This window comes from Eucalyptus grandis, chromosome 4 (assembly GCF_016545825.1).
Source record: "Eucalyptus grandis isolate ANBG69807.140 chromosome 4, ASM1654582v1, whole genome shotgun sequence".
NCBI classification, from domain to species: Eukaryota; Viridiplantae; Streptophyta; class Magnoliopsida; order Myrtales; family Myrtaceae; genus Eucalyptus; species Eucalyptus grandis.
Window position 1 is genome coordinate 13,408,082 of NC_052615.1, and position 12,407 is coordinate 13,420,488.

The following is a 12,407-nucleotide window of genomic DNA, read 5'->3' on the forward strand; positions in this document are numbered from 1 at the left end:
AGTTTTGTCGCCTCGATGAATTCGTAAGGGGATGTGCAGCAATTTTATCTCCAAGCAACAAGACCAAAAGGCAAAAGTCTGCAAACTTAAAAAATCTAGGTTTTTTCAACAAAAATAACACAAATAATCTCCAAAATTTGACTCGCAGTTTTTGAACTTTTGCTACATGTTCTTTTTAATCATTAGACTATATAAAAATATTCAATATTATTCTTCAATTAATTCAAGTTCATGTCTATAGAGTTTAGAGACTAAATTGAGTGTGTATAAAAAGTTAATGAATCACATTAAATATAGTAAAAGTTCATGAATTATATTGCACATTAACCTAAAATTAAAGGTTATATTATATATCGGGCCAAAACTTAAAAACTGTCTACATGATTATTCCTTTTTCTTGAAAGGCGAAAGGAGTTTTTGTGGTGCAAATGATAACTGTTGCTCTGGAGGACTTGACCGTCGAGTCTTCGTCTCAAGGAATCATTTGATTTTTTTAGCCACTGAACTATCCCACGTGTTTCGACCAAAAACAAAAAAACTATCCCACGTGTTTCGACCAAAAACAAAAAAACTATCCCACGTGAGTCATGTGGACGTGTCCTTTTTCCACTCCATCCGTAACAAAACAAACGAATATATGCAGTGCTCGTGATACTAAAATTTGTTATGAAAACATAATTAAATCTTAAAATTTATAAAAAAAAAATACAATTAAATTTTAAAATTTGTCAAATTGACATAATCAGATTATTAAGTTAATTTCATCCATTTAAATTAATAAAAATATTGACGTAATTTTTTGAATATTTTATCTATCCTGTGTGGCGATGACATAGCTAAAGCACAAATATATATAAAATATACATAAAAAAGAGCAAGGGCAAGGGCATGCTGCCGCTAGAAAGGGCTAGCAAGGTCTCAGTGAGGGCTGGCAGGAGTTGCTGAGGCCTCGGTAAGGGTCGATGATCCTTGTCGACTGCGAGCGAGGGCTCGGTGACCTCGCCTAGCCGTAGTGGCCTTCGGTGAGGGTTGCCAATCAATCCAAATGCACGCCGTTCATATCTAAATACTTTTCAACTTAAATTTTCTTCAGCGCATTTGATATTTCGTTCTTTGTCCTTTATTTTTCGATAAAGCCCATTCATAGGTGAGTTCTTGTGCTCAACCTTTTTACTTACATGTAACAAAATCATTTTTGGAGCGGATTGAAAACCACGATCGCTAACGCCCAAAAAAAAAAAAAAAACACAAGAGACAATCATGCCGGATAGAGATGCACTTTGCTTTGCTTGGAAACCAGGGAGGTGAGGAAAATTGTGGAATGGGGATAGAAAATAAAGCATAAATTTAAAACTTTTCCCACATCACCTTCCACTGTGGTAACCAAAAAGCCCAGGCGAGTCAGAAAATAGGAAAGACTAACCACCGTCGTTCGGACAACGATGTCCTAAAAGCTCTAGAGAATGGAAGAAACATTGCGGTCGCTATGTGCTATGTCGCCTTCTCTACGTCGAGATCAAAACCATTTTGGAATGGGAAATGGACTTTTCTGAATCATCCAAGTTACCATTTTCATCGGCAAATCCTCTATTCATGATAAGAGATGTTTCCGTCACATGTGCTGCTCTTTCTTCCGACCTCTCTTCTAACCTTCCGTTGTAAAAGAGAAAAGTTGATATTATAAAAATTCTTAAATTAATTTATCACAGATAAATTGACTATTTCATTAAATTTTGTTGAATTTTGCTATTGAATTATTGAGTTAGATGATGTGTAATCGATTGGCCCAGTATATTAGTTCGGATTTTGTCATCTATTTGTCATTAGTGTATCAATTTATGATTTTTTATATTAATTAAATTTTAACATAAATTAACGGAAAGCAAATTTACCATAAATATTTCGATTTAAGGTTTTTGTTACTTAAAAAATTATTTAGAATAAATTTATCTCAAATATATCCATTTAGGATTTTCGCTAATATTAATCCTAAAAACAAATACAATGGTTCCGCTATGGCCATCATCCCGAATATTCTAGTCCCCGGCGTGATCCTGCCCGTCACTGATGCGTCTTGAATTTTTTAAAGATAATGATTGCGATTGATGATCGTTTGATTGCGGGGATTGCGGGAAATCACTTTGACGCGTGTCTATCGTCCACATCGGTGTGGATCGCAACTTTGGTTTTTATGCCTCCTCGATTTCTCCAATCACTAGTGCGATCGTTGAAAATGTGAAACCAGGACTTCGAATTTCGATTTCAAATTAGTCCGATTTCTAGACAAAATTTGACAAAAATTTGACACGTTTGTATCATTAATCAGGTATTATTTCATTATGCATTTGCTCTCCGATCATCCCAGGGATTACCTATCTAAGTTGAGGCCTGACCTCGAGGGGTTGCATTGGGGTAAAATTTCGCATCTACGGAAGGTGACCTTTACTAATTTGTCTTAATTTGGAGCTGTCGGTTGTGAGTTTTCGCTAGAGTTTTGAAGCATAATCAACTTGTTTTAGTAAAATCTAAAAGGTCTGAAATAGAATTTCTCCCAATACTTCAGTTATTTCGCGAAAAATATTCTTCTCATTTTTCGACATTTGATTCTCTTAAGAAAATAAGTCTACACAAAACGTTTATTAGTTAATGGAAAATCTACATTAAAATTCAAGAAAATGTTTTCTCCTTTAAAATATATGAAATCATTTTTTAAAATATGACTAGATTTCAACATTTGTACCAAATACTTTGAGTCTGAGCATGGAAACCCCAAAATTTTTCCCAATCTCTTAGTAGCCCGAGCACAAGACCCTTTCGCCAAAGCCCAAGTCTAGTGTGGTCGAGCCTGAGATCTCAATACCCATAATGGGTCCATTGAGATTAGGCTCGGGACCCCAACACTCGTGCTCACATCCTAGTGCCCATGCTAATGCCTAAGTCCATCAATGTTGAGATCGGGACCCCAATGCTTGTGCTCAGCCTCTCAGTTCTCCAACGCCCACACCCATATCCATCGAGAATACATTTGAGACCCCCATGCTCGTGCCCTAGTCCTGAAACTTACACCCGATCCATTAATGCAAGGCTCGGGCACTTGTGCCAAGATCCTAAGCCTCAACTTAATAGACCCCAGCGAAGGGGTTAGGGCTCAGGCATGGGTTCCTCCTCGATGGACCCAAGCATAACCAACGAGGTCCTAGGCATAGGGGTTTGGGGTTCAACTTGGATGGACTCGGGCACGAGTGGGAATTGGACACTAGCATTGGGTCTTGAGCCTAGCCTTGACGGACCCAAGCTCGGGAATGGACATGCAAGCGAGTGTTGTGCTTTGGGGCTTGAGTTCCGTGGACCCAAGCTTGGCCTCTATGGATTCGGGCTAGGGAGCCAAGGAGTTGAGCACGAGCATCAAGCTCTTGAGCACGGTTTCTGTGGACCCTAGATCGGTGCAAGTGCTCCTATCCGAGAGCTCGGTGCCCATGCCTATTTCATCAACCTATCTAGTTTTGTTTGTTAACTGTGGTACATGTCTCGTGTAAATATTCATCCTTAGCTATTTATGTGCATAATACTTACGCTCAAATAATATATATTTATTTAGGAAAATCAAGTCAAATCTCATTGGCTAAATGATTTGAATTTAATTTGAAATTTCAGTCAAACATCAAAATGATACATTGCCATTTTTCCAGAGAGTGATTTCTAAAAAAATATTTTACTGAAATGTCATATTCTTTGGGAAATAAAATTTGGGGAGACCCGTACGAAGACAAGGGCCTGTCAGTTGATGGACGGTGGCCACTCCAAGCATTGATTCCACTCTCGCTTTCCTTTAGCAACCTTTCAGAGTTTATGTCCACATATTATCTATCTACCAGCACAACAAAATGCTAATAATCCCCATCTACAAAATCGATGTGACGATTTCTTGGTTCATTAACTTTGCCAATCAAGTTTTCACCTCCTTCTTCTTTTTTTAATCTCTTCATGAAAGGGTCATTAGAATTCACGGTCCACCGAAGTCTCTTTCATATTTATTTTCCTTTCGATACGTTCTCTTTTTGGTACAATTTAATTTTCTCGCAATTTACTTTTCACTGAGTAGAGATTCATCGAATCCCGCACTCCATTGAAGTCTCGTTTGTACGCTTTTGTGCTCGAGCATGAAACCGCAGGCCGGCTTCCTAGCGTTCGGAAGTTTGATCGCCTCAATTAGAGTGCATGTCAAGTTTCGTTTGCCTCTCTTAGGCACGTTTGCATATCAATTCTCGCCTACAAAACCATACAATTTGGAATTTCGTTGGCCTCTCTTTGGCACGTTTGCATATTGATTCTTGCCTTTAAAACCATAGCAAATTTAGCTCCAAGATAATGACATCAAAGTGCAAAAGTCTGAAAACTTATAAAATGAAACAAATGATTCTCAAACTTTGTTCAATATGTAATATAATTCATGAACTTTTAATTTGTTCAATGTTCTCTATGAATTTTAATCTAATATGCAATGTAATTCTTTGAACTTTTAATGTATTCAACATGGTTCTTAAACTTTCAGTAATATTCAATTTAATCTCCGAACTATATAAAAAATATTCAACATTATTTTTACATTAATTTAAGTTTGGGGTCAATATCGAACATTGTGACAATATTAATTTAAAAACTAAATTGAACATGTATAAAAAGTCAACTATCAAGAATTAAATATATTGAAATTTTGGAAACTAGGTTAAAGTTTGGAGACTGAACGGAATAAATTAAAAATTCAAATAAATTAACATGTTATGTTAAAATCGAGAGAGGGTTTGTGTAATTATTCATTCTTTATTTTTTTTTTCCCCGAAAGGCGGAACTAGATTTCGCTGTGCAAATGATGTCACGTCGCTGTGTAGGGCTTGACTCAACCGTCGAAGTCTTCGTCCAAAGAAAACATTTGATTTTTCACAACCTAAAATATACCACGTGGCTGACACCGATGTGTCCTTTTTCCATTCCCATAATTATACGAATTTCCGGAAACGGACGGGCAAACCGAGATATATCATCTGCAAACCATCCGTCTCTCTCCCTCTCCTCTCCAGACGAAACCCTAGAAAATCCAGAAGCGCAGAGGCGAAGAAGAAGGTGCGGAAAAGTAAGGGTGTACTGAGGCCATGTGGGCTTTCATGGAGGGCTGGCTCACCCCCAGCTCCCTCTTCATCCTCCTCAACATCACCATCGGCACCATCGTCCTCACTTCCCGCCTCAGCTCCTCCCCCAGGAAGCCGCTCCCCCACCACTACCACGACCATCTCGGCCCCGACCACGCCCCCCCGCTCGCCCGCGCTCCTTCCCTCCTCCAGCGCGTCAGGTCCATCGACTTCTCCCTCTACAAGTTCGGCCACCACGGCGGCGGATACCCCGAGCCGGAGCCGGAGCCGGCGCACGCCCGGTACGAGCCGCACTCTTACCCGGATCACGGTTACGCCGGCCACGTTGACGCGCCCCACTCTTACCCAGATCACGGTTACGCCGGCCACGTTGACGCGCCCCCGCTCGCCCGCGCCCCGTCCCTCCTCGAGCGCTTAAAGTCCATCAACTTCTCCCTCCACAACTACAATTACGACCACCCCGCTGGCTATCCCGAGCCCGACCCTTCCCCGTCCAAGGCTCGTCGTACCCGGAGCCGCAGTTCTCCCACCCGGCCGATCCGCCGCCTCTCGCCCGGGCGCCTTCCTTCGTCGACCGGCTCAAGTCCTTCGACTTCTCTCTCTACAAGTACCAAGCGCCGAGCTACCCCCAGCCGCAAGCCGACCACGACGAGCGTCCGTCGGGACCGGAGTACGCGGACCGAGCCGAGCCGCCCCGGCTGGCCCGCGCCCCGTCTCTCCTCGAGCGTGTCAAGTCCATCAAGTTGTCTTCGTTCTACAGATCGAGCGAGCCCGACCCGGATGAGGACGCGCCTCACCACCTCGGAGTCGACTCCGATTCCGAAGACGACGACTCGGTTCCCTACGCCGACGCGGGCTGGGCCCGTGAGGACCATCAAGTGAGGAGGGTCAGGTCAGACCCGAAGCCGACCACCCCCGGCGAGGGTTCGGCGCGGCGGCTCCCCGCCAAGATGAAGAAGTCAGCCAGCGAGAGGTCGGCAGTCGGGCACTTCGAGGACGAGGAGGAGGAGGACCCGGTGGAGCGCCGGAGGCCCGAGACGGCGCGAGGAGGCAGGAAAAAGAGCGGCACCGCGGCGGCGCCGGCGCCCGAGGAAGAAGACGAGATCGACGCGAAAGCCGACGCCTTCATCAACCGGTTCAAGCGGGACCTGAAGCTGGAGAGGCTCGACTCGATCATGCGCTTCGAGGAGATGCTGAGCAGGGGCGCTTCGTGAGGGGAGAAGGAGAGAGAGAGAGAGGAAGAGAGCGGGATGCCCGGTTCTGCCCCCGCCACCTCCCGCCTCGGCGGAGCCTCCCGCTCGCGTCGGAGCGCGGGCATCGCCGTCATTTCGCTGTCCTTGATGGTCAAAGCATATGGAAAGATGCTAAAGAAATGCAGTTTGGTAGGAACAGGTGTGAGAAGATTGCTTCCTTTTTTTCTCCCTTTTTTTCCCGGCTCGAAGGCGATGGGCTCAGGGCATTTCTGTAATTTCGTGAGGCGGATTAAGTTTCGGTTTAACCAAAAAATGGTTGTTGTTTTTTTTTTTTTTTTTTGATGTAATTATTGTAGCTTTGATATTGATGTTAATTATAATTGAAGAGTTTGACTTTTGGTATGGGAAGTCATCAATAAACAGCGAACGTGCTATCTGTCTGTACAGATTTTTTTTTTTTCGTTCTTTTGTTTTGCATGGACCGGCCTGAGCTGAAGTCGGGGGGGTATCTCTTCTCACGTGGATGTCGCTGATTTGGTTCTTGCATCTCAAGCATTATCCGAGGTCGGCCAAAAAGCGGCATGCCGTGTTGGACCGTAATCAATCCCTGTTTAGGTCTAGTGTTGAGAAAGGGGATGATTAGTAAAATAAGCCATAAATTCGTACGGATGCAGTTTTATAGACATTTTAAATTGACTTTATTAGTGCTAAGCATTTTATCAATCTGGGCAGGGTTGCCTGATGACTCTCACTTACCCATAGGCAAAAAAAAAAAATAATAATAAAGGAAAAAATAAAGAAAAAAAGGAAAATATTAAAAAGTTATTCACCTTAGTATTGATTGTGTTATATAAGACAACTCGTATCTACGTTAGTAATTTTCGACCAATTGACTATATTAACATTTTAAAATGTTTAGAATTAAAAAAGTCAATGAAAAGATTTATGATTAAATTGACATATATACTATAAGTTTGTGATTTTTTTTTCTAATGAAAGTGTGAAGTTTATAAGAAAGGGTTAGATGCATCATATTAGTTGATGTATTATTATGGTTGGGCGGACTTTAATTGACCTAATATTTTAGTATTTAGTTTCCGTTCGTTGGGCTTTGTATGCACTTCCGTCTCTCCCTCTATCGTTGGGAGTTTAGTCTCACTATTTATCAAGTGGAAAAATTAAAGAGGAAATTAAAACAACATATACAAATAAATGGAAGAGAGTGATTTTTGTAATATTTCTTTTGGATAACAACGAGGGGGAACGAGCTCAACGCCATGGGAAATAAATTGATTTAAATTATCATTACGTTCAAGAGACAAATAAATCAAAAGACGGAAATCGAGAAAAAAAAACGTCTTCTAGATTGATTTCGTTCGATAAGATTGGCTATGTCCCCAACAAAAATACTATGGTACCCTTCATCCGCTTCAGATTTTTTCACCCATACAAGACGAACAATTTATAAAAGAACCACCGACCAAGGTGGCGTGGATGGTAGGGCCTTGGACCTCCCCGGTGGAGGCCACGAATCTTTGCGGGGAGGCAGAGTTACTACATGATGACTTAAGCGTGACGTCGGGGTGGTGGTTTCCCGAAACTTTCCCGTCCCAAAAAAAAAAAAAAAACAATTTATAAAAGAATCACCGGCCGTGGTGACTTTACTAGGTAGGCTTCACATTTGCGAGAGAGGTAAGGAGTTCGAAATCTTTGAGAAGCAAAGGCTCCGGCGGAGTTACTTGATGACTTAAGTCTACTCAAGATGGTAGATTTTCCCGCTTACATAGCACCTGAGAATTTACACTTTGCCTACTGGCTGAGGTGGTTCCTCAGCACCCGAAAAAACAAAAAACAATTTATAAAAGAAATATAGTCCATGTTTTCGATTCTTTGTCATGGCTCCTTTTGTTTAGAGATACGGCCAAAATAAATATAAAAAAAAAATAAAGAAAAACAAGGAATCCTGATCATGGTATAAAAAGAAGCTTGCGAGCGAACATTAAAATATCTTTGTATTCCCGTGAGTCAACATCAAACTCTTATGACCAAAAAAAAGAAAAAATCAAACTCTGCTTCTTCTTCTTTTTTCCTGTGTGGGTACAAAGGGCTAGAAGCCGAAGGAAAATCAAAAGTAATCTGCTGTCCGATCTTGTAATGCATCCCAAATTGTGGCCGTTCGATTCAATTCAGCAAAAGGATTCCGCTTCGTCGTACCACTTCAACTACGAGCATCTTTCGAAGGTCGAGCAGTATAGAGCCCAAAATTCCGCCTTCGTGGAAGAGCATATATGCCCACCAAACTTGTGCAGCCTCCAATCCAATTTCTTCCTCCATCTCTGAACAACATACCACCTGCTCTGGCAATACCCGGGTTGCCTTTGGTGGCCCTGTCAGTGTTGAGTTTTAACACACTCCTTCGCCAGCAAGTTAACTCAGCATCTCCCCTCGGTGAAGTCCTATGTTTCTTTCGGAGATGCTGACCTGCAGTGAGGTAGGGATGACCCGGTGACAAGGAATTTGGTGACGACAACAGCTTGTCGTAAACTGAAATAATGGGTGGAGCTGAGAATCCACTAAGATTAAAGGTACCTTAACATGAGAATCATGTCATCGGTTCTTCTCCAATGCAAAGGTTCTGTCACTTTTAATTGATAAACTGATGAAATCGTGACGTACTTGGAAGGCATCCTCCTCACCCCCCACCACTGCTGAGTCCCATCTCCCAGCTTCACAGCTTTTTCCCCTTGAAAAGCAACAAAGACAAGAGTTCCTATTTGGAGAAGACTGTAACTTCAATTGAATAAGGGAATGCTTCACATTCACAACAAACCAATTTTTCCTCCTTGTCATCTAGCATAAAAAAAAATGAGAAGAAGGCTGCATGAAATTTGTGTTTCTGTATGATTACAATGGAGAATGCTTACCATTCTTCCTTATTCGCTGCACCAAATGTATGCATTAAAAAACTATCCGGCACCTGTAGCTGAACGAATGAAATTTGTTCCCATCAACTAAAAGAATACGAATAAATGTCACTGTCAAAAAGTCCCGAACCATATTTCCATTTCTTCCTTATTTGCTGCCCAAAATGTTTGCCCAGAAAATTATCTGGGCACCTGTACCTGAACGAATGAAATTTGTTGCCATCAACTGAGAGAATATGAATAGATGTCAATGTCAAAGAGCCCCGAACCATATCTCCATTTGTTGCAATGAATCCTCTGAATTTCCATCCCCGCCCAACTTTCTTACTTCATCCATCAAGCCTTCCAGTACAGGGTATATATCTTCACAGAGTGGGTGGGAACGGTCTTCAGCATTAAAAGAATGAACCTGGTTTTGGACCTCAATCCAACTCCAGCCAGGGACCTTCCTCACCCCTCTTTCCCTCATAAGTCTTTTCACCCTGGCAAGATCACCCCATTTCTTAAGGCGCCCATACATGTCCGAGAGTAGAACATAAGTGCTATGTTCTTTGGGCTCTAACTCAAGTAGTTGATTCCCGACTTGACAAGCCAATTCCATGTTCCCGCTACTCCTACAAGCACCCAATAAAGTCCTCCAGACCATCATATCAGGTTGAAACGGCATCAATTCCACCAAGGCCTTAGCCTCATTCACAAGCCCAGCACGCCCAAAAAGATCAATTGCACAAGCATAGTTCTCCATCCTGGGAGGAATGCCATAATCCGTTTCCATTGACAATAGAAACCCATAGCCCTCTTCAACCAAACCAATGTGGCTACAAGCAGTCAGGACAGCAACAAAGGTGATGTGATCAAGCTTTATTCTCCTTGCTCTCATCAAATGGAAAAGATCAAGCGCATCGTGTCCTAGACCATGTTGTGCATAGGCAAAGATAATCGCATTCCAAGTGACTGAGCTACTTTGGAAGGTCTCTTTGAAAGAGTTTCTAGCATCTTTAATAATGCCACACTTAGAGTACATAAAGATCAGTGCACTGCCAACATATTCATTTGACTCAAAGCCAAACTCAAGTGCCAATGCATGAACTTGTTGGCCCAAAATGAGAGTTGCCAAATCAGAGCAAGACTTGAGAACTGCTGAAAGAGCATAATGATCAATCTCAGTATTCAAAGATCTCATTTGGGCAAAAAGTTCCAATGCATCTTCATTTAACCCAACTTGGGAGTATCCGGTCAACATGGAATTCCAAGAGACCCGGTCCTTGGATTGCATTGATTTGAAGACATGAATAGCATCGTCCATGGATCCATTACCCAATTTGATATACATAGCTATAAATGCATTGGAGATTGGTAATGATCGCTCCAGACCTCTTTTAATTACCAAAGCATGGAGGGACTTTCCCAGATTTTTACGTGCTTCTTCAAAACAAGCACTTATGACACTTGTGTAAGTGTAAAAATCCGGTTCAATGCCCAGCCACCACATATCAATAAAAAGCCTAAAGGCAGAATCTTCTTCACCATGCACAAGGTAAGCAGCTAGCATTGAATTCCATGTCACTATATCTCTTAAGACAATGCTATCAAACAGTTTCTTAGCATCTTCAATGGAGCCACACTCTGAGTATGAACTGACTGCAGCATTACAAACATTATTTTTCCATTCTAGACCACGCTTCATAATTTTGGCATGGATCTGTGCAGTTAGCTTGAAAAACTCATGGTTGTTGAGCAATGTCAAGAGAGGAGCGAAGGTTCCATCATCTGGCTTAACACCCTCATGCTCCATGCTATCAAAAAGCCAAAAAGCGGTCTCTCTGTCACCGCTCTGCGCAAATCCACTGATAAGCGCATTCCACGAGACAGAGTTACGTTGCGGCATGTGTTGGAGCACGATGTATGCATCCTCAACCCTCTCGCACTTAGCATACATGTCCAAAAGAGCACTTCCCGCATAAACATTCCTGCCATATCCGTGCTTGAAAATCAAGCAATGCAACTGCTGTCCGAGATCAAGCCTACCAGCACTAGCTACTCCTTTTAGCATACTTGAAAAAGTATAAGCATCCACTTCTAGTCCACATTGTCTCATGGACTCCAGAAAATACCATGCTCTCTCCAGCTTACCACTATTAACATAACCAGAAATCATGGTGTTCCAGGAAACTGCATCTTTGTCGCGCATTCGGTCGAACAGTTGGTGGGCAACCCAAATTTCTCCACATTTTGTGTACCCACTTAATATATTATTGACAGTATAGAGATCACGCAAGATTCCTCCTACGGTAGCTTGACAATGGGTTATCAGAGCCTTGCATAGAGCAGACCCTTTGTTCTCGACTAGGGAATGGAGTGCCCTCATTCACGAGCAACCGCCACTCCCTGCAACTTTCACTGCTCCCCACACATTCGCAGCAGTGCCCGATATTGTAGAAATGCGAGATTTTTAGTGATACCCGTTTTCGCAAAGGGCTGTAGCCGAACACGACGACAGAGCCCCAAACAGACGGCAAGAGAGAGAGAGAGAGAGGAGCTCACCTCCGCGCGAGGAGAGCGTGCGGCCGGATTTCCGCTCGGCGACGCAGAGCTTGGACCTCTTATGGCGAAATGCGGGGGCCTCCATCGGCGACGACGACGACGCCGCCGCTCCTCATCGGCGACAAGAAAGCCGAGGCGCGAGCTGCTGCTGCTGCTGCTGCTCGAGCCCGCATTTCACGGGCCAAAGCAACTCTCCCGCTAGAGAGAGAGGGAAAAAGGTGGGAGAAGAAGAAGGCGAGCGAAGATGAAATGAAGAGGGAGGGACCGCAAGCGGACGAGGGAGGAGCCGGACCGGACCGGTCCGGTCCGATCGGGATCGGGTTGGACCGGCTGCGCGTGTGCTGCTCTTCTTTTTGAACTTTCAAAATTTGACCGGAGAGACTCGACGGGACTTCCGGGAGCCTCTTCCCCTCGCGCGGGGAATGCGGGTCGGTGTGCGTGTTTACTACAGTGCGTTGATTTACGCTGTGGCCGGACACGTAGCGAGTCACGACTGGACCACGGGGGTTGCGGCTTGTTCCGTTGCACCTGGAGGGAGGGAGATAATATAGGGTGGTCCGGGAGCTCCACGTTAGCGTGGTCCCCGGCCACTCAACAGG

General features: G+C 43.4%; 2 protein-coding genes across 5 annotated transcripts; one reads left to right on the plus strand and one right to left on the minus strand.

Moving 5' to 3' along the window:
• The first annotated feature begins 5,150 nt into the window (after positions 1-5,150).
• On the plus strand, positions 5,151-6,361 carry LOC104441077 (pathogen-associated molecular patterns-induced protein A70). Its single transcript, XM_039310713.1, has 2 exons — positions 5,151-5,502; positions 5,646-6,361. The coding sequence occupies exons 1-2, from the start codon at positions 5,151-5,153 to the stop codon at positions 6,359-6,361; spliced, it is 1,068 nt and encodes a 355-aa protein (XP_039166647.1).
• A 1,923-nt stretch (positions 6,362-8,284) lies between these two features.
• On the minus strand, positions 8,285-12,005 carry LOC104441078 (putative pentatricopeptide repeat-containing protein At3g25970). 4 transcript variants are annotated; one of them, XM_039311042.1, is made up of 3 exons: positions 11,809-12,005; positions 8,930-11,664; positions 8,285-8,821 (listed from the first exon to the last, which is right to left on the minus strand). In XM_039311042.1, the coding sequence occupies exon 2, from the start codon at positions 11,630-11,632 to the stop codon at positions 9,518-9,520; it is 2,115 nt and encodes a 704-aa protein (XP_039166976.1). In that variant the 5' UTR covers positions 11,633-11,664; positions 11,809-12,005; the 3' UTR covers positions 8,285-8,821; positions 8,930-9,517. The 4 variants fall into 4 exon arrangements, with proteins under 4 accessions (XP_039166976.1, XP_039166978.1, XP_039166977.1 ...); XM_039311044.1 differs by having other exon boundaries at positions 8,930-9,083; positions 9,265-12,005; XM_039311043.1 differs by having other exon boundaries at positions 8,930-9,110; positions 9,265-12,005.
• Positions 12,006-12,407: the final 402 nt, after the last annotated feature.

Excerpts from the sequence above, each read along its gene's own strand:
- LOC104441077 (XM_039310713.1), top strand. The coding sequence starts at position 5,151 with ATGTGGGCTTTCATGGAGGGCTGGCTCACCCCCAGCTCCCTCTTCATC. Across the intron at positions 5,503-5,645 it reads CCACTCTTACCCAGATCACG|GCTCGTCGTACCCGGAGCCG; the intron begins GTTACGCCGGCC and ends TCCCCGTCCAAG.
- LOC104441078 (XM_039311042.1), bottom strand. The coding sequence starts at position 11,632 with ATGAGGGCACTCCATTCCCTAGTCGAGAACAAAGGGTCTGCTCTATGC.